Here is a 27,565-nt window from a genome sequence, read left to right as displayed (position 1 = left end):
CTTAAAGCCAATTAGTACCTTTTCCTGCTCTGAGATAGTCTCCACATGCAGCCGTTCTAGAGGTTATAGGTTCTGAAGATGTAATACGGCGAAACGTCTCCACGAGACCAACTCTAAGAGAAAATCAGTCTTCATTTCCGTATAGCCCATCTACAATGACCATTTTTGAGGGCATCAACCCTCTTAGAAGACAAAAGGTGCGGTCCTCCTCCAAAGGGCGTGGTCCTCCCCCAAAGGGCTTCAATGTACATGCAAAAAATTGAGCAAGCACTTTATATCTGCAAACAAGTGCTGATACGATTTACCCAATCCAATGGCCACTGATGACTTGTTAGGACTTTAAATAAGCTCTAGTTAGAGCGGAAATGTCTCATGTGCTGGACAGAGCCAGATTCAACATAGTAAACCACCACAAGATAATGGAGGGCCAGTCATAGAAGAAGACAACTGCTGGATAAACGCTCAGATTGGGCTAAAAGTAAGCCGTGCACAAAATACAAAGTGAGAACTGGGCTGTATGTGCCAAGCACACGACTGTGTTCCGGATTAATAGGATTTGATTCTGGAATATGGCAGCAATGCACTTTAATGAAGGCATACAATATGACATATGACAATAGTTTTTTGTTTTTTCAATGTGGTCAAAAAATTAGCCAAAGCCAAAAAACGTAGTCCAGAATCAAGATTCTAGCTGATGATTGGGAATGGAGTGAGGTATGAAATATTGAACCGTATGAACCAGAAAAAGGTGCAGAATGTGGTTGGATAATAGAAATTGGCAGAAAAAGATTAAAAAAAAACGATCTCCTAGGTATTGATAACGGCCATAAGAGCAGCTCTGTGCATCCAGTTATGGAGTCTCTCGCTCCATAATCGCCGCCGAGTCATTTCGGCAGAGCTCTCACCGGTCGGACGGCTCCTCCTTTCTCTCCTATTTACACATTTACCTTCACACTTGCCCGACTGTGATAAACTGTCCCGGACATCCGTACGCTTCACCAGAAGGTGTGAAATGGGACAGGGTGAGAAACGCCATGAGAGTGTGTGTAATCAGAGCATAGGAAAGCAAGGGAGGGCACAACATGGAGAATCACCGGACTCCTCATCATCACCGTCACTTTTACAGGATCCATTCTTGAGAGATTGTACTTGGATACCTTGACTTATCGTAGAATCCTCCGTTTTCAGATTCGGGAAACTAAACAAGGAATATTCTTCAGCCATATAAAAGTAAAATATTGGGAACCACCGAGAAAAAAATTAAAATCAAGGCTTCAGATCCAGGAAGAAGCTGTAGATCCATCTACATCAGGAACCAGAACACTCATCAGTTTGGATCATCAAATTGGATCGTTAACAGTAATTCTATCATCTATGGTCATAACTGGGTTTTCATACACTCTTTGTGGAAAATGGGTAGCAGGTGTGGAAACTTATAGAACGGAGCAGACACCACTTCATTTCCTACTAATTCTAGGACCCACACCTATCAGACATGTAAATATCCCACCCATGTAAAAGTGTGGGTGAAATGATCCTTATCTATGAACTGGCTACAAAAAAAAAAAAAAAAAAGTCTTTAGCTCAGGGAAGACCCAACATGTCCATGGGTTACACACGCATCCCATTGATTTCACTGGCCATGGTGTAATACTTAGTTTCTCCAGTGGTGTCACTGCAGAAGAATTCAGCACTTGTTGCCAGATTTGATCGCACTGATCACTTGTGCTCCTCGCCATGGGATAACTAGTATAATTAAAAAAAAAAAAAATATGGATCAAAAGCAGATTAACTAAATTTGTTTTCCCCTTTGTAGGAGTTATACGGGTAAGGACCAGTCAATGATGTAGGGCAATATTGCAGAGTGGCAATCGTGGCTCATGTTGCCCGTTTGGGCTGCAATTACCAGGGTTGCAGGTACCAGGGTCATTTGTGTGACCACGGCCAGGCGTCGCATGCCGCGGTGTTATGTAATGGAGGCACGCCGCATTATATATACCTTTCAGAAAGAAGCAACAAAACAGATGGTGCATTTTTAATAAACGTAACTGCAAACTACAAAGATTAAATTATTCAGACTGCTGCTGTCTTGTAAACTTGTCAGAACGCTTCAGCTTCTTCTGCTCACGCTAAAATAGGTCACAGAAAGGCAAAAAAGGAGCCAGGGAGGGGTAAAGCATGTGACCCGACCGCCTCCACCGCCGCGCTCTAATCTCACCATCCCATAGCCGTCCATATAGGCCAGGCAGAGGCTCGTAATATGGGAAGGTTACTGATGAAGCCAATGGCAAGGAGATGGAGCGTAAGCTCCTGTGACGAGGGCAGAACCTATAACCTCTAGATTGTTAATGTACTCCTGCTGGTTTTGGAGACGTCTCATCAATATTAGTCACCGTTCACTTGCAATAGGGTCGTTTTGATGGGAAGGATAGATGTGCAGTCAGGCTCTGATGCGAGTGTGAACAGAGCCTAATAGGTTCAGTTGTGATTAGTCACATGGGGAGGTGGAGGAAGGCATGGAAGGAATGGCGGGTATGTGGCTGGAAAGGACAGGAGTTGAGTTGTAGGGTGGTTGAACACTAAGCAAGGTTAAAGACTTCTCCAAAAGCTCAAAAACTTTGCTGACTGAGCCAAGGATGCATCCGGGCAAATGCCGTGTAGTTAGCCCTATAAAAATGGCTGCCTCCAGCGGAAAAGTCCACGCAAGAACGGCATTGTGAGATGTGGTCCTTGGGGGTCTGTCTTGATTTACTTTGGTCCCCAGGATTAAATGGATTTCTATCCTATGCAACCCCAAATAGCCGGAGTAATAAGAAGGGGGACACGAGACGGGTCACGGTGCTGACTGCTATCATTACGAGTCGCTAGACACCAAGAAAGGCACAAAGTCAACGTACTGGGCACAGACATACACAAAACTGGCCACCAACGCACACAGAGTGAGTGTGAAGGAACGCACACAAATGCAGAAGAGACGCAAAACGTGCACACACATCCACAAATAAGGCACAAAACTCCGAGGATGGGCACCCACAGCATCCAACTTACCGCCTTTGGCTTATATGGAGGTTGCACCTCTTTTCTTTCCAGTTTCTCCCAGTCTATGTATCGGAAGAAAGCGTGGTCTTTAATGTCTCGTTCCCCTTCTGGTCCACAGCCCAACCGCTTCCCAGGGTGCTTGGTCATAAGCTGCAAAAAGAGAACATGTCGGAAAAGAAAAAAACAAAAAAACACAATCAGTGGAAATGTTCATTTTTCCCAGGAAGCAATGCCATAAAGACTCCTTAATGGCTGGATCTCCTCAAGGACAATCAGGACCATTCGGATATCAGGCAATACAGAGGCCATCAGCTCCAGCTTCAGGAGCACGGAAACAGGCCTCCATTGTAAAAAGAGGACAACGTTCTCATAAGAAAAAGAACTTTCCCACCACTATGGAGAAGAACCCACCTTTGGAGGGACCGAACCCCTCACTGGTGATCGTTTGGCCAGAAATATGTTAGGAATCTAACACATCCACAATGACTATGGAACAAATCCACCCATGACCAAGGGGTCTCTGGGCTCTTGGAAGGTTTGTCTTTCATGGCAAGCACAGAATTAACTCCGTCCAGGCTCCAACCACTGGCGGTGGCGCTACAGAATCAGCATAGAGGATCGGTGTCACGCCACTAATGTCTATGGCATTTACAGAAACAGTGGCGCTCAGCTGCTCTGCGCCAATTCTGTAGCTCAATTTCCATGGATGGGGAGATAAACTTAAATATGAAAGTTTATTTAAGAAGGGGTTGTCCAAGTAGTGGGCAGCCCCTTTAAGCAACAAGACCACCAAGCTATCACTTGTCTAGAAGGGGAGGCCAACCCTTCAGGAATGGGGTCCAATGCAGAGAATGAAGGAGACACAGAGCTGGTGTATTGCTGCCTCGCCTGCCACAACGGTGTAAGGAATGGCCATGTGGTCTGTAGAAGGTATAAATATATATGTCTGTAATAGACTTTATTGATATACTATACACCAAGACAAAACAGGGTAAGGAACAGATAACATTAAGGCATTAGTAAGTGAAGAGTAATTATTTATGGTCGAGTTCGACGTTAATATTGGAATCTCAATAAAGTTGGAGGAGTTCCCCTTTAATAATTTGTATTTTTGGAGGAAACTCATCCTTTTTCATGATCCCACTCAAGTGAATGAGGTCGGCCGCATTTTAATTTAGGGCTGCCGGATGGAAAAATACAGCGTTGCATCCCCTTCATTTTAGGATCGATGGGGGGGTGCATAAGAGTTTGGATCTTAACAAATCCTAGCCAGACGTCATCAATTTATAAGGTTGGAAAGACTTTCATAATAGTGGTATGAATTTAAATAGGGCGGTGAAACCTTTGGGCCGCCTTAAGTACCAGGAGTGACAGCGACCTCCACCACCCCGGAAAGTCTAGCTCTCCTCCAGGGACACAATGGAGAGGTCGTCTCTATGAAATCACCTCCGGTACACAGGGGAATCCTTCACGCTTTACTACGTGCCTGCAGCATTTTTACTACAGAGAAAAATCACAATTTTGTGCCAAATGCTTCTTGCTTAGCAACTACTAATAATGCTGCTAGTGATACGGAAAAAAAAAAAGGAGTATAAAGCTGGGATGTGAGGAGCGCAGGAGAGGAGCAGATGTGCGGCGGGCGCAGGAACAGACGCTGCTTTGTGCCTCTGCAGAGTAGGAGGATTATACAGCTGTGCGTTACGGGCGCCGCGGCATTAACAAGTATGGGGCGGTAATACGGATCTGCAGAGTCGAGATCAAATGCAAAACAATATTCTGTGCGCTCTTAAAGGGATACAACTTGCAAACTGGGACACAGAAGTTAAAAGCACCAGTCCCATACAAGGTGGGCGAGAGAGATCTGCACATAGACCACTCTGGTCGCGGCATAGACCAGAAGACATTACGCTTGGCAGAGCGGGGATGACTCATTGCCCCGTAGCACATTACCGCTCACCAGCGCCATCCAGCCATTTCCTATTAGGTCTCTCGGAGCGTCGGAGGAGCAGATCGATTGTAATCGGCCTCCACAAGACCTTGTGCTGGGAGCTCCTCTCAGTGCATTGATCCGTGTGTGTGCGCCATCTCGCCCCAAAACGTGCACTGCGCTTTTTTTTATTCTGCGTCCTTCACACCAAAAAGGTACAGAGCGCACAGGTGCGCTCACCATTCAAACAGCACTTCAAGTCCGCAGCACCAATCTCCGATGTGGATTCTTTCTGCACCTTGTGGGTGAGATTTCATCAAACCTCATTCAGTGTGTTGGCACAGTAACACGCAGCGGGTTTTCTGCACGCAAATCCACGTCAAAAGATCTGCAGCGTGTGCACATAGCCGTGTCGCTGTCCGCGAGTTACATCCATCAGCATTCACCTCCTCACCAATGCCCCTCCTGCCAGGAGGCCGCTGAGCGCCAGCGCAGGGACCCCCCCAGCAGATGTCTGGATCATCGTCACATCACTTTACATTTATGCCGCATTAAACAGACGTGACAAACGCACAAACCATTATAGACAGGCGCCCTCGTCAGAAGGCTGCGGAGGTGACAGGCAGGTGCAGCACACAGGCGGGAAGAGAAGGAAGCCAGCCGCCACGTACCAACAAGGGTTTTCTTCAGGAATGATTTTTAGGCCGCACATTAGAAGAATTGTTTTTTAGGAGAAATGCATAATAAAAGTGATGCAATGTGCAGTCTGGGGACGGGGAGAAAATAAGCGCATGCAGCAGGTAAGAGGAATAATGACTAAAACGTAGAAAATATAGATTAAAAGAGGGAGGAGCCAGCGCCACACAGGGAGGAGCCAGCGCCACACAGGGAGGAGCCAGCGCCACACAGGGAGGAGCCAGCGCCACACAGGGAGGAGCCAGCAGTAGGAAGGTAGAGAAATTAGCAGGTAGGGAGAGCAAGAGAGGAAGCAACTTAGAGAGTGAATGATTGAGACTGAGCAAGTAAGTGACTAACAGAGCAAGTTAAACAGAGGTAAACAGTGCAAAATGAGCTATAAAGAAACAGAGGAAGAAAGCAAGAAACCAGGTGAAAGAGCAGGAATAGCTGTAGCCAGCATCTGTGCATCATACACAGATGGGATGCATGTGAAGCGGACACTTTGGATAGATACCCCTTTGCATATAGCCACAGCTTCCTTTGACATAGACTTGGGATATGCTACATTGTGCTCCATGATGGACTGGAATAGTTCATCCTCATCTTCACCTTCAAAAGGCGCCTGAAATAAAGAAGAAGAGTACAGATAGTGCGCAGTCACTTCACCGAGGGGCGACACGCACAAAGCAGACATATGTAATTACATCTCAGAGAACGGAGCGTAAATGACTGACAAAGGGCAGGAGTAAAAAGACAACTCAAGAAATGTGGTCAATACTTAATAGTAAGGATGGAATCTACACAAAGAGGAAAAAGGCGAGGACCTGTCCGGCCAGCATCTCGTAGAGCAGGATCCCGAAAGCCCACCAGTCCACAGACCTCCCGTATGGTTGGTAAGCGATGATCTAAAACCCAAATACACAAGTAATATCTCATGATACAGAACACGGGAATGACGTAAAGTAAGGTCATGTTAAAGAAGATGACAAAAATGTGGCGGCCTTTCTCTAGACATATGGCATTGAGCTGCAGACAAAGCTCAAACGAGAGCGGTGACATTTCTGGAAATTTTCCATTAGTCACTCCATTTAAATGCCTATGGCAAACACAAGGTCATTGCCTAAATGTGTATTTTCCATCTCGCTCTTGTCCATTAGCTGAAGTTCACCGCTGCGTCCGGTTGCTGGAGGACACTCGATCAATAGATCTCTACTGATCCACTGATGATGGACCATTATGCATGTTTTTTCTGCAGGGAAAATACTCTGTGATGAGGGGTGGGGTTAGTTTGCACATATCCCCCCTCCCAGATTACACAACCCCTTTAAAATAAAAAAAACATTACATGAAGGGGCTTTATTAAAGTTGTAAAGTTTTCCTTGTTGCGTACCTCTATTGATCGTAGAGAAGGACCCAACCTTCGTCCTTGAATTCAGTATGGTGACAGCCCACTAATCCTGCTTTTTACAGTAGCAGCGCAACCTTAAGGGAATGACTGCTGTAAATAATTTCTTTATTAAATGTCTCTAAAAAAAAAAGCTGATCTTCTAGCAGGAAATAGATTGTAGTCTTTAAAGAAGTGTCACGTTTCCCTGCAGCACCCCCACAGGAGAAAATGAGTATTACAACTTATGGGCTGTTTATTTTCTGCACAGTCCTGTCCTCAAGAGCACGAGACACTCTTCTCATCCACAGCTTAATTAATGAGCCTTATTTTATTAATGAATTTTAAGAAAAAAAATGGTTTGTAAAAAATGATTTCCAATTCAAACATCTTGAAAGAGGTTCTGTCATTTCCTCTAAATATATATATTTTTTTACACATTATAAATGCCGCTGTTCTCCTGAATGCGGCGTTGTTTTTCTTGTGTTCCTACGCCTCTCCGTTCCTGAGATATGGCCCCCTTCTTCCCTGCATAAAGATCTAGTCTTGGTTCCACGGGGGTGTGTCCTTAGTGAGACTCACATCCAGTTGGCTAAAAAGACTATATATTGAAGATGGGGCCATATCTTGGGAACGGAGAGGAGCAGAAACAAAAAGAAAAACATCACCGGATTCAGGAGAACGGCGGCATTCACATCATGTAAAAAAAAAAAATATGATTATGGCAAGTAAAAGGTTCCCTTTAAGGGGGGGGTTTCAGTTTCTTTAAAGAAAAACGTAATGCAAAAATCAAAAGTATATACTAAAATAAAAATATCCACACACACACACACGTACTGGAGAGGCTGGAGAAATAAATGCCACACATTATTATGCCACATCCAGCTATCTAAGCAGAAGCATGCAGCGTGAGATCATGTGTGACAAGTCTATCAACAGGACGGGCCTCGGGGGACGGCGGCCTGGCACGCATTTCTTAAAGGTACAGTGTCCATTTACCGTGAATGCACCCCATTACACCCTGTGTGATTATCAGGCTTTTGTATGAAGCTCAGCAACCTGGGAATATACTATACAAATTAATAAAATAATTTAAAAAAAAAATGATATACAGCCATATAAGTCTGGCACAGGTGTATATACCTCTGGAGCGATGTAGTCGGGTGTGCCGCAGAAGGTTTTGGTTGTTATTCCGTCCCATATATTCTCCTTACACATCCCGAAGTCGGCAATCTTGATGTGTCCTTCCGAGTCGAGCATGACATTGTCGAGCTTCAGATCCCTGAGAGAAGCGAAAACATGGCCGAGCGGCAGAGATAAGAGGGACGGCCGGGAGATACAGACACGTACGGCGAGGTCAGGCAGAAAGAGAGGATAACCGCTGCCGATCTGCAGGGATAGAGGTCATATGGAATCGCAGCAGCTTGCTTTACGGCACAGACGTTTATGGTTATATTGGTGACATTGACATTCTTGTGTCTGGACATTTCGGCCAACGGAGATTATTCTACACCCCATTTGGAAAGGTCGAACATATACCCAACTAATTTTAGAGCTATAATGCATCGAAAGTAAAAAAAAACAAAAAAAAAAAACAACCTGTTAGCGTTGTGCACACAGCTCCGATGAAGACCTATGCGTTTCCATGGTTACAGACTACAAACAAACCCTGCGTAGTTGGATTTTGCTGCGCCATTTCCTTCAGTGGGTCAGCAAAAAGATGTGACAGGCAGGGTCAGACCACGCCAGGTTTGTTTGCAAACTGTAACCATGGCGACCCATAGGTCTGCATAGTAGCTGTTTGCACAAAACGGTAATTTTAATTTTTAAATTTTTTTCTTTTTTTTTTTTTTTTTTTTAATAATGGTGAAATTGGGCAACAAACATTTGGGATCAGAGCTATCGTGTCTGACATTGGGGAGCCACCAGTTTACCTTTGATTGACAGGGAGAGGATGGAGCTCTGCAAAAATCACAGAGGGGCTCCGTTATATATATAAAAAAATAAAATAAAATAGAATAATGCGGGTGATTGTTACTGATCTTCCCTCTCGCAACTGCAGCAGAAATAAAACAGCGCTGCCTCATAAAAAAATAAAAAACAGGTTCCGTATCTGCACTCCATGTCCCCGCATGACCTTGACCTGGAAATGACAGCTCTCAGCAGGAACGCGACTTCATAATGGATCGGCTGCTCGCAGATCGCGGCTCAGGTCACAGACCCGCTCCACAGACATGATGTATTCCCAGAAGCCATTACGGCTCGTATGAATGGGTCAAATGTACAGTGAGCAGACAGAGAAACAAGGTATGGATGTAGCAGAGTGGGGGTGGTCGCCTTACTCATTAAAGCAGTAGGTTTATGGCGACATTATGAGGAGTGACAAACTCAGCTCTGCTACATCAGCACCGGGGTCTGTGCACTACACCTCTGCATAAAGATAATGGACGGATCGCTGTCTATAACAGACATTGAGGGGATGATGGAGCTGTGGTGTCTGTGTGGGTGGGAGTGGGTTCAGTCTGCAATTCTCACCAACTCTCTGTCTCTTGTGCTGTGCAGATGGGACCCCGATCCACATCACAACTGCGATCCTTGCTGGATCAGACCTGGAAGCGCCAACATGACCTCCCCTATGTCTTATCAGGATACGCACAGCTGATGGCGGAGTACGTGCTCGGCTCTTAAGGAGCTCACACATCTAATCATAAAGTGGCTAATTATGGGAGTTTCTGCAACAAAATTTCACTCAACCATCTACTGGCTGAGAAAAAACCTTTAAGTACAAAGTCAATATATAATGTACATACATTACTGATCCTGAGTTACATCCTGTACTATACCCCAGAGCTGCACTCACTATTCTGCTGGCGCAGTCACTGTGTACATACATTACTGGTCCTGAGTTACATCCTGTATTATACCCCAGAGCTGCACTCACTATTCTGCTGGTGCAGTCACAGTGTACATACATTACATTACTGATCCTGAGTTACATCCTGTATTATACTCCAGAGCTGCACTCACTATTCTGCTGGTGCAGTCACTGTGTACATACATTACATTACTGATCCCGAGTTACATCCTGTATTATACTCCAGAGCTGCACTCACTGTGTACATACATTACTGATCCTGAGTTACATCCTGTATTATACCGCAGAGCTGCACTCACTATTCTGCTGGTGCAGTCACTGTGTACATACATTACTGATCCTGTACTGATCCTGAGTTACATCCTGTATTATACCCCAGAGCTGCACTCACTATTCTGCTGGTGCAGTCACTGTGTACATACATTACTGATCCTGAGTTACCTCTTGTATTGTACCCAGAAGCTGCACTCACTATTCTGCTGGTGCAGTCACTGTGTTCATACATTACTGATCCCGAGTTACATCCTGTATTATACTCCAGAGCTGCACTCACTATTCTGCTGGTGCAGTCACTGTGTACATACATTACTGATCCTGAGTTATATCCTGTATTATCCTCCAGAGCAGCACTCACTATTCTGCTGGTGCAGTCACTGTGTACATACATTGCATTACTGATCTGGAGTTACATCCTGTATTATACCCCAGAGCTGCGCTCACTATTCTGCTGGTGCAGTCACTGTGTACATACATTGCATTACTGATCTGGAGTTACATCCTGTATTATACCCCAGAGCTGCGCTCACTATTCTGCTGGTGCAGTCACTGTGTACATACATTGCATTACTGATCTGGAGTTACATCCTGTATTATACCCCAGAGCTGCGCTCACTATTCTGCTGGTGCAGTCACTGTGTACACGCAATCACTAACATGAGAAGTGCAGCACATACCGGTATACAATGCCTTTAGTGTGCAGGAACAGCAGCCCGACCGCTATCTCTGCTGCATAGAATCTACAAGGAGAAAGAAAGAAGGAAAACAATCACATATTGGAGCCAGCACCAGGGAGCTGCCACGTGGATTTTGGGGTCCGTATAATAAGCATTAAAAAGTAATTACCCAAACATTACCAATTTTTTTTTGTTAAATTAATCTTTGGAAAAGCTGAGTTACGAACACATTATAATATATACAGTCTTTAATGTTCATTTTTATAGTTTCTTCCAAGGGGCGTGGCTCATGGGATCCTCAGAGGCGTGTCTTCAAGCTACTTTGCATAACTACCCTGTTAGCCACGCCCCTTAGTAATGCCCACAAAAATTTGCCCTAAATTGCAAGGCCCATATCTCCAGAACCATATGGTGGATTTTAAAAAGAAAAAAAATACTCAGGGGAGCAGTGACAATAAAATAAGAGCAAACCCTGTCCACTTTTGACCTGGCGACCGCTCGCCTTTAAGAGAGAAGACAGAAGTAAGTTTTTGGCTGAATATCGGTGGGGGAAATGTCCAAATCTAAATTAAAACGCATGAAAATGACACAATATGAGCGGAACTCTGAGAACTTGGAGCCTCGCTGCATAATACATAAATCAGCATAAAATACGCCAGACTTAAAAAGAAAAACTACCGCTATATATTTTACAAGTTTCCCAACGACTTCTGTATTCTCTATTCCCACGTCTCGCTTCCTCCTCATAGCAATTACCGAACTTTGCCTTTCTTCTTCCAAAGAAAAAAAAAAAACCCTAAGCGTATTCCCTGGTGGGATCCTCGGCCCCTCACTGGAGCGGCACTTCATTTTAAAGAGCAGTCTTAAAATCTTTAGGCAACAAATCTGATTTAAAGGTCTCCTTGATGTAGGGCTCAAGTAATAGATCTGGGTGGAATTAGGTGACTTAAAAGGGGTCATACAGGGTTAAAAAAAGCATTGCTGCTGTCTCCTGAAAACAGCGTCACATCGGTGTGCAGGCTGTGTATGGTACTGCAGCTTAGATCTATTTAGGTGAATGGGACTGCAATACCCCACAACCCATGGGCCGGTGTTGTTCTGTTTTTGTAAGAAAGCAGTAGCTTTTTTTTTTTACTAAATCGTGGACAATCCCTTTAACTAGGTTGAATGAAAATCTATAAAATTTTGAAAATAAAAGTCAGTTCTCTTAAGTTGACACTTTTGGCCAAGGGTTCTGTCTGGCAGATGAGCCACATAGGGAAATGTTGCAATACGAAAAGTAACCCATGGGCAAGAGTGGCGCTATAGAGCCAGGCTTCAACACTAACCCAGCACAAGGACAAGAGTGGCACTGGGGTGCAATACCAGATACAGCCTAAGGACAAGAGTGGCGCTGTGCATCTGAGCTGCAATACCAGGTACAGCCTAAGGATAAGACAGTGGCGCTGTGCATCTGAGCTACAATACCAGGTACAGCCTAAGGACAAGAGAGTGGCGCTGTGCATCTGAGCTGCAATACCAGGTACAGCCAAAGGCTGGCACTCAGATCGGAGTGGGCGGCTGCATGAATTTCTATGCAGCTGAGCGCTCCAGTATGAGTGTCAGCGGAAGTGACGGATATTGAGACGCGAGACTCGTGCGAGTTTCTCACAAGTGTGACCCCGGCCTAAGAGCAAGAGTGGCTCTGTCTGACTAAGCTGCAATAAGAGCCACCGCTTAAAGGACAAGAGTAGCACTGTGGAGCTGAACTGCAATACCAGATACAGCCTAAGGACAAGAATGACGCTGCAGAACTGAGCTGCAATACCAGACACAGCCTAGGAACAAGAATGGTGCTGTGGAGCTCAGATGCAATACCAGATACAGCCTAAAGACAAGAATGGCGCTGTGGAGCTGAGCTGGAATACCAGACACAGCCTAAAGACAAGAGTGGCGCTGTGGAGCTGGGCTGGAATACCAGACACAGCCTAAAGACAAGATTGGCCCTGTGGAGCTGAGCTGGAATACCAGACACAGCCTAAAGACAAGAGTGGCGCTGTGGAGCTGGGCTGGAATACCAGACACAGCCTAAAGACAAGAGTGGCGCTGTGGAGCTGGGCTGGAATACCAGACACAGCCTAAAGACAAGAGTGGCGCTGTGGAGCTGAGCTGGAATACCAGACACAGCCTAAAGACAAGAGTGGCGCTGTGGAGCTCAGCTGGAATACCAGACACAGCCTTAGACAGGAGATTTCAATGGTTCTTTGTTGCATTTTCCATACACAGTTTTTACATTAACCTCATACCTCAATGGCGCCTCCAGTGCTAATACTTACACTGCGTGTGGTTCCTTAAATCTGCCGACTTGCTGGATCTGGTACATGAGGTCGCCTCCATTGACAAATTCCATTACAAAATAGAGTCGGTCCTAAAAAAAAAAAAAAAAAAAAAAAGTGACAAAATGAAATCCACTAAAAACACCTGCACCGAGGTAAGTCTATAGAGAAAAGGAGACCAACCCCAGAGCTGCATTCATACTGCTGCCTGACTTTACATTAAGGCAGTAATAATATACAATTCCATTCTTTGAACCTATCACTATGTAAGGAAGCCAAACTGCAGGACCAGACGCAGCCACATGGGCGCGATTTGTTGGGCGCTATGACCACTTTATTTTGCCGACTGGTGGGGGTCCCTGGAGTCAGCCCATCCCCAAATCACAGACTGAGGGGTTATAACACGGAAAAATACTTAAATATTGTTTAAAAAGGGAGCGTTGGAACAATACCATTGTCTGGAAGCACGAGTGCAGCTGCGTGAGGAACGGCGGCTTCCCACCGAGGGCCAACACTCTCTTCTCCACCATTGTGCATTCAACGTCGTCGTCCTGAATCACCACATCTTTCTTCAGGATCTTTATTGCATACAGCTCGTCGGCCCCTTTCCTTTCTGCCAGTATCACCTATGATTGGAGAGGAAGATGCCATCAGCGTGAATCCTTCATTTCAGGAGCCTCGAGAATAAATACAGTTTGTTTTGTGGAAAGTGATGGTGAAGCGGCTAGAAATGCATTGAGCCTCCCTGGGACCATTAAACAAGAAAATTGAAATGTTGTGATCGAGATCAGGGAGTTATGATACATACATTGTTCACCCGACTATCCAAAAATAAAAAATAGAAGCAGCTGCATTTACAGAAAAATTCATGCGCCCCCTATAATCCAAGATTTACTGTGCAGAGTTCCTCAGGGGTGTGGCCATTTCACTATACATGGGGCGGCATGATACTGGTGGTCACCTCCCTAGAGGATATTGTACTTACTATATGATCTCATCAGTCGCCCGTCTCTACTACCTTGTTCTTATCGATGGATCTAATCAATGGTTGCAACATTGAGACGACTCCGGCAAGCGATTGGTTGAGCAGTTATAGTTGTTAGAGACTAGCAAAGTAAAGACATCCACCAAGCTGCAAATTTTTATGTACCTGTAGACTAAAAGTCCTCCTATGGTCCTAGGGAGGAGAAGGAGTCACTGTTCTGAGTTGTGTTCCTCGGGGGTGTGGCCAATGCAATATACACTTACAGTGGGCGGAGCCAATGACAGTTGAAGATACTGTGCAACCTGATCAGTTGCCTGTCTCTGGCACAGGAAATGTGACATCAAAGCCAATCAATACAATGCCCAAAAACAGGAAAAAAAAAAACAAAAAAAACACTGGCCCTAAAGATATCCTCCATTTTTGTCTTCTCATCTATACTATAACTTATCTTCCCAGTGAGCACCACTGAGGCTACAAGCAGCATCAACCATGGGTTGAACCATCTGATTTAGGGTCATTATTTGTCCATATCCTGGTGACCGTTAATACACTGAATACAGAGAATTAGCGGGGACGACCCGGGTTATTGGTCATCTCGTCTACACTACTGCTAAGTCAGTCAACGGTTCCAGAAGGAACCCACCTCCTCCCATGTTTCTATGTATTGGCAGAAAGACTATTGGATCTGCAGGATCTCCTCTGGTCAAGTAATGCTTAACTTTGGTAAATTTGGTCATTAACACTATTAAATTCTATTCTATGCAGGGGATGATTTGGAGTTCTGTACCATAACAAAAAGGATTCAAAATGAAAATGTAATAAATTAATCATCTGTAGATATCCTTAAACCAGTTTTGTTAAAATAAATGATCCTCAGGGGTGGGCATTAAGTTTTAGCTCCGCCCTCTCCCACTAAATCTATTGTTTTAAGTGTTCTAACCCACGAGGAGCATAGGAAATAAAATAAATGCTTCTGGAACGGGAAAAAAAAGGAGAGTACTGTCTTATTCTTAACACTTTAAACAATACATGAAAAGAGGAGGAGACCATGATGAGATTTGCAAACGCACGTCCCTTTAAATTATGCATTTCATTTAATGCAGCACTTTAGGCATTTGACAAGCCAGATAAAGATAACGTCAAAGCCTCCAGGAGAAAAGCTGAATTTTTTTTCGTTAGTGTGAAAAATTTCACCTTAAAAAAAAAGTGCCAGATTTACGGCAGAACATAATTGGACGCTGGACGCAGAGATTCTACGTTGCGGTAAAATAAGACGGCCATTATCGGAGATCGGAGTCAGAAGAGGGAAGAGACAGAACGGCTGCCAGCGAGCGAAACATTGAGCCCATCTCGTGCAGGTGAGGAGCGGCGGCTAATGGCGGCCCGCAGCCCTCCAGAACGCTCGTGCATATTTATCACATTCTGCCTCCTCGCACTTTTTAATAAGGGTTTTCTTTATGTTTGCTCAATTAAAGGAGAGAATCCGGGCGGGTGCGGCCATTATTCCCGCAGCTGCTGCGCGCCTTCCCTTCGGATGGCAAATTAGGTGCTCGCCGGCTGCAATAAACAGGACAAGCTCCGCTGATGAATGCGCTCGCCGGCTTTGTTTCGCACATTAAAGTGCTCCGATTGTAGTAACCGGCCTCTTTTCTGCCATAGACTCTAACTCTTTGTGGGAAGGAAGCAGTCAGTCTGGCTGCTGCACCATTGGGGGGAGGGGTGGCCGAAAAATTTATTACTTTTTTTTCTATTTCTTCATTGGATCCAAAAATCTGCATTCTAAAGTGAAAAGATGTGGGTTCACCAGAGAACACAATTAACATATGTAAATGAAGACACCTCATTAGAGAAACTTTTTTCCCCTAGGCGACACTAAAGCGGATTTTCAAAGAAAAACAGGTATAGCGGATGAAATAAGCAAAGCAACGTCTTGCTCACCTTCCACCAACCTGTAGGTTGCCTTCCCCTTATGATTTGCTCTCTGGTAATGCTCAAAACTCATCTCTAATTACCAAAAAAAATACATCTTGTGTAATACAGCAATACAGACAAAAAATAAGGGAGAGGAGGGGGATGCAGCTGCAGGATCAGATTGAAATCATCATACTTTGACTTATTAAAAGTTCTCTTCTGCTATTTCTAAGTGGATCCTGGAAAAGCTGGGTGATAACCAACCAGTCGACTACTTTTCTTGAAAAATGCATTTTTTCAGCCCTGCGGTACAGCCAGATACATCTGCCATTCAGGCGTCTGGAGGTGGAAGGACATCCGTTTACTTGTGTTTTGGGGACAGCGACACACAATGTGTTCCTCCAGCGGTTTGTTTCCTGACAAAGGAGACAGGAGCCGCGCTGGAAACCGTTTATATTCATCACCTTCGCGGATTTCAGTGGATTGTGTTCCCAGCCCCCGTGAGTGTTCAGGGGTCAAGTGAAAAGCACAGTCCAAAGAGAGTATTGATATTTATTTTGCTGAGCCGCGCGCTCCTTTCCTTTCTCGCAGGACTGCCGCTGACAAGAACGCATCTTAAGCAGAAAGGAGCCAAAAGAATTTTTTCTTTTCACTACTGTGGTCAAGAAAAAAAAAAAAAAAAGCAAGAATGGCAGTAACAAAAACAAGGACAACGAGAAAGAGCAAAAGGAGGAAAAGTAATAAGAGTGAGGTGATGGGGAGAAGGAACGTGAGCCGGCGTAGAGGCGGAACTCGAGCCGGCACAGGGGCGGAACGCGAGCCGGCGTAGAGGCGGAACGCGAGCCGGCGCAGAGAAGGAACGCGAGCCGGCGCAGGGGCGGAACGCGAGCCGGCCGAGGGGCGGAACGCGAGCCGGCGCAGGGGCGGAACGCGAGCCGGCGCAGGGGCGGAACGCGAGCCGGCGCAGGGGCGGAACGCGAGCCGGCGCAGGGGCGGAACGCGAGCCGGCGCAGGGGCGGAACGCGAGCCGGCGCAGGGGCGGAACGCGAGCCGGCGCAGGGGAGAAATAACGTGAGCTGGTGCAGAAAAGGAACACGAGCCGACGCAGAGAAGGAAAGCAAGCCGGCGCAGTGGCGGGGAGAAGGCGGGCGAGCCGGCGCAAAAGCGGGGAGGAGCGCGAGTCGGCGCATAGAGGGAGAGAATGAGCGAGAAGCCACACACAGAGCTGGAGAGAAGGAACGCAAGCCAGTGCAGAGGCGGGGAGAAGGAGCACAAGCCAGTGCAGAGGCGGGGAGAATGAGCACAAGCCGATGCAGAGGGGAAGAGAATGAGCGAGAGGCCGTGCAGAGGCGGAGAGAAGGAGCGCAAGCCGATGCAGAGGGGAAGAGAATGAGCGAGAGGCCGTGCAGAGGCGGAGAGAAGGAGCGCAAGCTGGCGCAGAAGCAGGGAGGAGTGCAAGCCAGTGCAGAGGCGGGGAGAAGGAGCACAAGCCTGGGCAGACAGAATGAGCGAGAGGCCACGCAGAGGTGGGGAGAGGAAGCGCAAGCATGCGCAAAAGTGGAGAGGAGAGAAGGAGCGTGAGCCCGAGCAGAGGCAGGGAGAATGAGTGCCAGCATGAAGGGGGATAAAGAGTGGGAGTGTGAGTAGAGGGAGGGAAGGGAAGAAAAAAAAAAAAAAAAAGAGCGTTGGTGACAATGAGCCCGACCATGCACAGGAATGGAGAGAATGAGCACAAGCACACACAAGTGAGAAAGAATGAGCTCACACAGGGGAGGGGAAGAAAGCGAGGAGATCCTGAGCAGGGCTGGCATCTTTATCTTCGCACATCTTGGGAGACAATGATCGTAGCCGGTCACATCTTACTTACTTTCCCAAAGCTTCCTTTCCCCAGCACCTTCAGAAAGTTGAAATCTGAAGCTTTTACACGGTCTCGGTTTCCATTGCTGTCAATTTTGGCCACTGGATTTAACACTTTCTCTTCTGCCGCTTTGTTGCTGGGACCAATTTTGGCTCTCTGAAAGAAACAACAAGCATGTGACCTGTAAATTATTAATACGCAACTTATCAAGGTTTAAAACTCCCTTGGAAAGATTAGACCTGCAATTTGATTGGTCGGTATACACGACAAGCGGCAGCCAGAAAGTTTCAGAATTCACCTCTGCGAGTGACGGCAGCATTAGATATAACCGTGAATGGCCACCTCTGCAAAAAATTTATTTCTATTGCTTTGTAATCTGAGAGCAGCATAATGTAGGGGCAGAGACCCTGATTCCTGTGATGTGTCACTTGTTTGTCTGCTTGCAGTCATTTTGATACAAGCAGTTTTCTCTGCTGCAGATCTAATGTTGAGCTGTGTATAACCCCACCCACATCACTGATTGGCTTCAAAGTGCTAATCAGTGATGGGGGCGTGGTTGGACTAGAAGGCACGAGACACCTAGTCCTATAGTGATAATCTCCTGCTGATAAAACACTAATTTTATATTAAAACAGCAACACAGTTCAGCAAGTGATACATTGCTGGAATCAGTGTCTCAGCCCCTACATCGTGCTCTTCTCAAATTATAGAGCCGACAGTTTCCCTTTAAATTTCTGTCAAATTAAGATAATGTTGCTATTCAGTAACAGCAAGAAGGGCGCGCTGGGAGTTGTAGTGTTGCAACAGCTGGCTAGGCACATGCTGGAGAAGACCCTCAGAGCCGGGATATGACATTTCTCGGGCTCCGTGTGCAGATCACTGTCCCGTTGCAAAGTTCGGGAGCCCCTGCTGTGCGTCTCTAATTGCCTCGGTGGCGCTATAATTGGCAGGCTTTGGCTTTTGGACATGGCACGCTTCTGCTGATTTCTCTTTTAATTTCTGGAGATGCTGCCATATTGAGATGGCGGCAGAGAGTTCAGCCTGCCATGAAATTCCATTAGCCCCGATTCTGAGCTCTTCAATTTGTGCGTCGCTCACAGCTCCCGCAGATAACAGGCTCCGGAGCAATCTCGCAGTCGCAGCCCCAGCTAATTTGTTATGGCAAGGCTGTTTGCACCTCCCCCCCCTTTCAAGGTCACCTGCAGCCTTAAAGCCCCAGCGCTGCCAGAAAACACACAATATTCAGCTCCAAAAAATAAAAATTCGACAAAACCCCCTCCTGCCTATTCTGCACAGCATGGGAAGACTCTCCATTAGTGGCGAGATTTCCAGGATAGGTGCGACCCGTGATGCAGGGTGATCTGGATCCAATAGATATTTAAGGCATATCCAAATGTTTGAGAAGGGAATAAAGATTTTAAAGCTATAAACACCATTTATAGGCGCAGATCATTTTTTCATATGTGTTTATGATATATTCCTGATACAAATCCCGTACATAGAATAACACAGGTCAACGAAAAAAATTTTTTTTTCTGGTGTCCAAAATATTTTAATGAATTTGGGGTATTTTTGGGGTGCTGATTCTGAATATGTCATCAGTTTTGCCAGATTGGCTCAAGTTTTTGAGATTTTTGGTATCTTATTTATAGCACTTGTTGGTAAATGCGACGCATCATCTCATTAATTTCTTTGGATTAGTACTTGAACTGAGCAGTTCTCAATATAGTTTTGTGTTAATTAGTGTTCTAAAAGTTTGTTCATAGCTTGATTTTTGCACTAACTTTATGTTGTTGTCTGTTTTCCAGTGAAAAGCATGAACTCATCATGAAGAAGTTGTCTTAACGATCCAGACTCATTCTGTTACATTTGTGGTGAATATACACTGCCAAAACATAGAAGAAACATAACAGACTTCGTAAAAAAAGTGTATTTTGCCTATTTTGGGGTTATGCTTGGGGACCAAGACAAGTTTTGGGCACCACACATAGTGTGCAAAGCATGTATCGAATTATTACGAAAATGGAGCAAAGGACAAAGAAAAAGCTTCAAATTTGGTGTTCCAATGGTGTGGAGAGAGCCAAAAAATCATCATGATGACTGTTATTTCTGTGCAGTGCAAGTGCAAGGATTCAATAAGCATAAGAAACGAAAATGGGAGTAACATGGAATCTGCAAGAAGGCCTGTCCCTCATTGTGAAGATGTGCCTGTACCTGTGTTTACCATAAATAACAGTCATCATGATGATTTTTTGGCTCTCTCCACACCATTGGAACACCAAATTTGAAGCTTTTTCTTTGTCCTTTGCTCCATTTTCGTAATAATTCGATACATGCTTTGCACACTATGTGTGGTGCCCAAAACTTGTCTTGGTCCCCAAGCATAACCCCAAAATAGGCAAAATACACTTTTTTTACGAAGTCTGTTATGTTTCTTCTATGTTTTGGCAGTGTATATTCACCACAAATGTAACAGAATGAGTCTGGATCGTTAAGACAACTTCTTCATGATGAGTTCATGCTTTTCACTGGAAAACAGACAACAACATAAAGTTAGTGCAAAAATCAAGCTATGAACAAACTTTTAGAACACTAATTAACACAAAACTATATTGAGAACTGCTCAGTTCAAGTACTAATCCAAAGAAATTAATGAGATGATGCGTCGCATTTACCAACAAGTGCTATAAATAAGATACCAAAAATCTCAAAAACTTGAGCCAATCTGGCAAAACTGATGACATATTCAGAATCAGCACCCCAAAAATACCCTAAATTCGATGAAATATCTTTGGCACCAAAAATGCTGTTGACCAGTGTAATTTAAAAAAAATGGTACCTTTAATCGCCACTAGAGGGAGCTCACTGCACACCGTGATAATGACCAGCTCAATGTATGCACAGTTCGCAGTGAGAACTCCCTCTAGTGGTGGCTGCAGGGAGCCAGAATTTTATCTTTTAAAGAGCAGCAGGGATTTTGGAGCACGGTATCAGGGAAAAAAAAAAAAAGGAAAAAAAAAAAAAGAAGAAGAGCTCCAACTGCTACAAAGATAAAGATTGATGTTAATCGACAGAGATTTACAGACTTTATTCCAAGCGCGACTCCGAATAACAGTTTCCTTCTTTTCATACAGAAACTTTCACAGATCAGGAAATTCTCTGATATCCCAATTCCCCCTTTCATGTAAGTTTGGGGTGGACACTATCCCCGACCCGGTCTTCTTTGATTTTTTTTCTTTTCAAAAGAAATATTCAGCTTTAAACCCGAGCGGCGCGATAAGTAATAAGCCGCTGAAAAGCTTCATGAAAACAAATTGCTTTGGATGCCCAGAATGTGCCAGCGAGACGTTCAGCACCGGCCGCCTCTGGAGCTGCTTAACAAGGGTTCTGGTGTATTTTTTCATATATATATCATTTATCAAGACCAGAGCAGGAACTTCAAACGCCCATCCACGGCCGCGCTGCCGGGAGCGGCTGCTGAAATAATGTTCCTGGGGATTAGAGACAGAGGAAAAAAAGAGCGCTGAGCCTGATCTGACAAGCCGCAGAGCCGAGGCCCCGGCTGCACTTTCCCCACAATGAAATATTCATCTGTGATGACTCCTGACAGCAACTTAAGAAATCCGCAGCAAATGTACCCGCTGCCACGGCAGGACAGGGATCCCGGGGTTCCACGCTGCCACCAGGAAGCCGTGGCGGCCAGAGTCATAACCTCCGGCCATTACAGCACACGATGCCTTGGAATGGGTCACCAAGACGGGGCAGAGCAGAATTTCGGTTATTGTACATTGGGAATATTAAGGGGAGCTCTGACTTCGCATATGAAGGAACCTGCAGACAAAGTAATCAGATTTAGGAGAATGTGATGAAATAGATAATTGGCAAATCATTTCATAAATGAGGATGTCTTTTAACAGCGGAAGCAAGGGGCGGGCGGGCCCTCGCCCCTCTACGGCAATGGGCGGGCAGGCTCTCTACCCTCTATGGCAAGGGGCGGGCAGGCGGGCTCTCGACCCTCTACGGCAATGGGCGGGCAGGCTCTCTACCCTCTATGGCAAGGGGCGGGCAGGCGGGCTCTCGACCCTCTACAGCAATGGGGGGGCAGGCTCTCTACCCTCTACGGCAAGGGGCGGGCGGGCTCTTTACCCTCGACCTTCTTGCTCTGTTAGCACACACACGCAGTGTTCACTACTGAACATTGAAGGGCATGCAATGAAAGATTAAGTCATGAAACCAGTGCCAGAGTCAGGATTACTTTGTGGGTGGAGTTTGTATGGCCCCCGAAGGATGGTATAAATATCCAAATGGCCCTTGGCAGAAAAAAGATCTCCCACCCCTGCTCTACGGCAAGGGGCGGGCGGGCTCTCGACCCTCTACGGCAAGGGGCGGGCGGGCTCTCGACCCTCTACGGCAAGGGGCGGGCGGGCTCTCGACCCTCTACGGCAAGGGGCGGGCGGGCTCTCGACCCTCTACGGCAAGGGGCGGGCGGGCTCTCGACCCTCTACGGCAAGGGGCGGGCGGGCTCTCGACCCTCTACGGCAAGGGGCGGGCGGGCTCTCGACCCTCTACGGCAAGGGGCGGGCGGGCTCTCGACCCTCTACGGCAAGGGGCGGGCGGGCTCTCGACCCTCTACGGCAAGGGGCGGGCGGGCTCTCGACCCTCTACGGCAAGGGGCGGGCGGGCTCTCGACCCTCTACGGCAAGGGGCGGGCGGGCTCTCGACCCTCTACGGCAAGGGGCGGGCGGGCTCTCGACCCTCTACGGCAAGGGGCGGGCCGGCCCTCAGCTCTCTTCTCCTTTCTGTCAAACTGCAGAGAAGCATAACAGAGACCGGCTTCGAGTCCAGGGCAGTCACTCCAATGGACAATGGCAGAGTGAATGCGAGGAAAACACACAATTAGCCTTGTGATCACTAAATACGAGCTGTTGGACCCGCGACCCACGCTTCTGACAATGGGCGCCAATACTTTGTGCGAAAAATTTCTAAAGTATCTGGTTACCACAGAAACTCGTGAAGTATTCCTAAAACACGGTCTGATGTTTCAGAATATAAAAACTTTAGCAATTGTTGCTGAAGCTTTTAAAAACATAGTCTTACCCACAAACGCCTCCCATCTTAAAAATAGGCATCCGCCATATTTTCCGACAAAAAAAAAAAAAAAAAATTCCATCAAGGCCAAGAACTGCAGTTTTCCCAACAGATCGAGAACCACAGGAGAGAATCAAGCAATTGGAAATCTTCTCCACTCACAAGTAAAAAAAATAATTTGGGGTTGCATGTCCATCCTCATGTAGATCCTAAAGATCATTAGATAATCCCTTGGCAGTAAATCTAGTCTCACGCCATAATTGTAACTTACTCAAGATTACAAAGTGACCGGGAGAGCGGATAAAATCAAATCTAAGAAAGGATGACGACATTTATCACGTCACAACTGTTCATGGAGTCTCTTTGGCCATTCAGCAACAGAAAAAAAAAAAAAAAAAAAAAAAAACAGTTCCTCAGGGGCGAGGAAAAGAAGCTAAGAAGCCCAGCCCCTGCAGAGCTGGAAAAAGAAAAATTGTTTTTGTAGGAAGACTGATACCCACAGCCAAAAGTTTCTTCCTTGTTTTGTGAATGAATCACTAAATAAAAAAAAGCTACAGAAGTTATTTCCTCAAGGTTTTCTTTTAATCACAGGCTTGAAGAAAACGCCTAGTCTCGACCCTCCTCACTCAAATAACTTTTCTCAATCATTCAAAACAGAAAAATATCTTTCTAGCAATATTCCATTGTAGTCCGGGGGAAAAAAAAAATATGCGACAATAACAAAAGACATTTGCAACATTCTCATCTCCTCTCTGCAACAGCGACCCACCCTGCGGATTTTACTTGCAGAAGCCGGATGGTAAAATCCACAACATTCTCAGCCGCTGTGAACTACAATCTCATCTCCTCTCTGCAACAGTGACCCACCCTGCGGATTTTACTTGCAGAAGCCGGATGGTAAAATCCACAACATTCTCAGCCGCTGTGAACTACAATCTCATCTCCTCTCTGCAACAGCGACCCACCCTGCGGATTTTACTTGCAGAAGCCGGATGGTAAAATCCACAACATTCTCAGCCGCTGTGAACTACAATCTCATCTCCTCTCTGCAACAGCGACCCACCCTGCGGATTTTACTTGATCAAGTCGGATAGTAAAATCCACAACATTCTCAGCTGGTGTGAACTGTGAAGTTTGGACCATGGGACAGAGAGGAGATTCTGACTCCCCTGGCTACGATGGATGAGTGACTGACGGTGCGTTATGGACACAGCTGGGAGACTCTGCCCGACTGATGAGCCAGCCCCGGCAGCAAAACGGATAAATCAATGGAAAATGAACTCATCAAGGAGACGAGATTGACAGGCCACCTCCAGCTGCACTCCGGCTACCGGCCGGTGACCTCCAGGATATGAAGCTGCCGAGGCTTTTTTTTTTTTTTGAAGTAGACGAGGAGTAATCAAATATTAATGTCCATCAGGCTCCGTACTGCCGGCTGCGAGCAGGGACAACCGATAAGGCGATGCATGCTTATATATATGTAAATCCACCAAAACACTGCGCTGCTGGGTTATCATCACTCATCTCCTCATACACCGAGCTTCTCGGGCACAGAACAAGTTACTCTTATGGTAATAGAGGCGGTAATCTCGCTAATGCACCGGGAAACCGTTTTATTCACATCCAGAGCTGCAATCACGATTCTGCCAGCTCCAACTGATGAGGGATATCTACTCTCTGCAGTCAGACATGAAGCTAGATCAACTCTGGGTAATGGCGATAGGAGTCGAAACGATGCACGGTATTCGGAAGAGAAAACCAAAAGAAATTTATATTAAAATGCAGAAGGAGTTAACAGAGAATCCATCAGTGAACTCTAATTTTAAATAGCTAAAAGTTTGTAACTTTTTAAGCTCCTCTCAGCTCCTTGATGACCACAGACAACAAGAAAGCTGAACATGCATGTAAACAAAAAAGTCTAAATATTTTAAAATATTCAGAATTGAGAGTCCTCAGTGGTTGATACCTTCTAATGCAGGGGTGGGGAATCTTCTTTCTTCCAAGGGCCATTTGGATATTTATACCATCCTTCGGGGGCCGTACAAACTCCGCCCACAAAGTACATCCTGACTCTGGCACTGGTTTCATGACTTAATCTTTCATTGTATGCCCTTCAACGTTCAGTAGTAGATACTGCGTGTGTGTGCTAACAGAGCAAGAAGAAATTAATGAGCTTCTGGCAATCAAAACACAGCTCCCCGGGGGCCTTATAAAAGGTCATCGAGGGCCGTAAATGGCCCTGGGGCCTGAGGTTCCCCACCCCTGTTCTAATGGCTTACTGAAAAGATGGTAACACATTGCAAGCTTTCGAGACTACTCAGGTCTCTTCATCAGGCATTGACTAATATCTGAAGAATAACATTTATACACAACACAGCACAGAAAAAATGCAATAGACAAGTGACGTGAAGCAGAATTATGATTATGGGAGAGGGCGAAACATAAATATTGCTCCAGTTCATAGATAAGGAGTCCGGATGTTTTATTGTCCTCTGATTGGGGTCTCCTAATGTGTTGTGATGCCCCCACAAGGTCTTAGGAGCAAATACCTTAATTGATGTAAAAAGACATAAATCTATGCGACACATTCATTCCAGCATTGAGTGTGTCAAAGGTCATCATGAGTTTGTACTCACAGACTCCTCTCTCTCTCTGAGATGTGAAGTTACCTTTCAATACCAGTAATTTCATGTCCATGGTGCTGTGATCAGGCATACAAAAATGTTTTGCCACAGGTAGATCCATTCTTTTTTCTCTTATTGTGTGGTGATGAGAATTCATCCTTGTTCTCAGTTTTTGCCCTGTCTCCCCCACATACAGACCCCCAGTTGGACATTTAGTACAAATAATGAAGTACACCACATTAGATGTGATGTAGCTGAAAGTACCTGGGATCTTGTAGTCCTGATGTGAGTTGGGGATCTTTATCTTGTCCGTGATCATTATAAACGGACAGGTTTTACATTTTTTCTGGTTGCAAGGAAAGGTTCCTGCAGCTGTTGGAGAGGACAGGGAGCTTCTGACAATGATGCTTCTTAGATTTGGGGGCTGCCTAAAACACAGCAGCGAAAAAAATTTGGCGGATCCGCAAAAAAACCGGATCCAATGGATGGCCATCCGTCAAGATCCGCCAGTAATGCAACTCAATGGGGAAAAAAACGGATCCACAAAAAAAAAAATGGCGGATTTTGACTGATGGTCAAAAACGGAAGTGTGAAACAGGCCTAAGCACTTCGAGATTTGGGTTGTAGGTGACCACTAGAGGCACCCAGTTATTTTCTTCTTTAGCTTTGTAATGTAGCAGGTGATTCCTTGACATTCTGGTGGCTCTTGTAATTTGGTTTTCAATTGTTCTTGGATGGTAGCCCTGATTCAAAAAGGTCTTTTTGAGGCGACCAAGGTGTTTGTCTCTATCCATGGGGTTGGAACATATACGATTGTATCGGATGGCTTGGCTGTAGATAATAGAGTTCTTTATGTGCTTTGGATGGAAACTGTCCCATTTAAGGTATGTTGGACGGTCGATTGGCTTCTGATACAGGAATGTCTCTATTTCATTGTTTTTTAGCTTAATGATGGTGTTCAAAGTTAATCTCAGTGCTGGAGTAGTTGAGTGTTAAGTTGATGGTGAGATGAAATTGATTAAACTGTTCGTGGAACGTCTTTAGCTGTGGCTCAGACTCCGTCCAGATGATTAAAATATCAATGTAGCGGTAGTAGGCCAGAGGCCTGATGGGGCATGAGGACAAAAAGTCTCTTTCAAGCTTGGCCATGAAAAGATTTGCATACTGTGGAGCCATTTTACTTCCCATAGCTGTGCCAGTCTCTTGTAGATAGATCTTGTTGTCAAATTCAAAGTAATTGTGGGTGAGGATGAATTTTATAAGTTTCACCACAGCATCAGCGTCAGTCCCGGTGTTTTCCATGAAGAATTTGCAGGCATTTAATCCATCCTGATGTGAGATATTAGAGTACAAAGATTCCACATCCATGGTGGCCAGGATGGTTCCTTCTGGTACAGGACCTATTGCTGCTAGTTTATTCAATAGGTCAGTTGTGTCCTGAATGTAGCTGGGTGTATCCTTCACCAGTGGTTTACGAATACTCTCTACCCATATACATATTTTAAGGAATACATAATATTAAATAGGAGAGGAATTTATTATTCTTTAAAAAGGAGGACAAAAAAATAAAAAATCACCTCCCTGACATGTTGCAGCTCGTCAGGCTGTCAGGGGAGTCTATGACTTTCTTTTAGACATTTCCCCTTCTTGCTCTCTCCTGATACCTTTACATTTCATGAGTCGCCAAAGCTTTTGTGACTTCTCCATGTCATACAGCATTTTGGGGTTTGCAGGACGTTGCTATGCCACGTGAGCGCTGCAGACAATCAGCGGTAGTTTTAGGGCTGCTGGGCTCATGTAGCAGCAGCGGAGTCTTGTTTATATTTTTATTTTACAAGGACGGCGACATCATTAAGAAAAGGGGCTGTCCACACGGTGAACAACCCCTTTAACTACTTGCAGTAACCAGTTAATAGTACTCTGCTGCC

The 27,565-nt window shown here is 45.5% G+C and overlaps 1 protein-coding gene across 3 annotated transcripts in view; it reads right to left on the bottom strand.

Annotated features, from left to right (window-relative positions):
* Positions 1–27,565, bottom strand: part of PRKCB (protein kinase C beta) — a 153,384-nt gene that overhangs the window by 24,565 nt on the left and 101,254 nt on the right. For all 3 annotated transcript variants that reach the window (XM_073559284.1, XM_073559285.1, XM_073559283.1), the window contains exons 9-16: positions 17,935–18,081; positions 13,624–13,797; positions 13,172–13,263; positions 10,857–10,919; positions 8,172–8,310; positions 6,469–6,549; positions 6,159–6,266; positions 3,049–3,189 (exon numbers count right to left, since the gene is read on the bottom strand). In XM_073559284.1, the coding sequence (XP_073415385.1) occupies positions 3,049–3,189; positions 6,159–6,266; positions 6,469–6,549; positions 8,172–8,310; positions 10,857–10,919; positions 13,172–13,263; positions 13,624–13,797; positions 17,935–18,081 (945 nt within the window). The remainder of the gene's footprint in view (positions 1–3,048; positions 3,190–6,158; positions 6,267–6,468; positions 6,550–8,171; positions 8,311–10,856; positions 10,920–13,171; positions 13,264–13,623; positions 13,798–17,934; positions 18,082–27,565) is intronic.

This window comes from Dendrobates tinctorius, unplaced genomic scaffold (assembly GCF_039654945.1).
Source record: "Dendrobates tinctorius isolate UK_male_01 unplaced genomic scaffold, ASM3965494v1 ptg000267l, whole genome shotgun sequence".
Taxonomy (NCBI): Eukaryota; Metazoa; Chordata; class Amphibia; order Anura; family Dendrobatidae; genus Dendrobates; species Dendrobates tinctorius.
The sequence above is the reverse complement of the archived record's forward strand: the minus strand, read 5'-3'. Positions and strand labels throughout refer to the sequence as shown.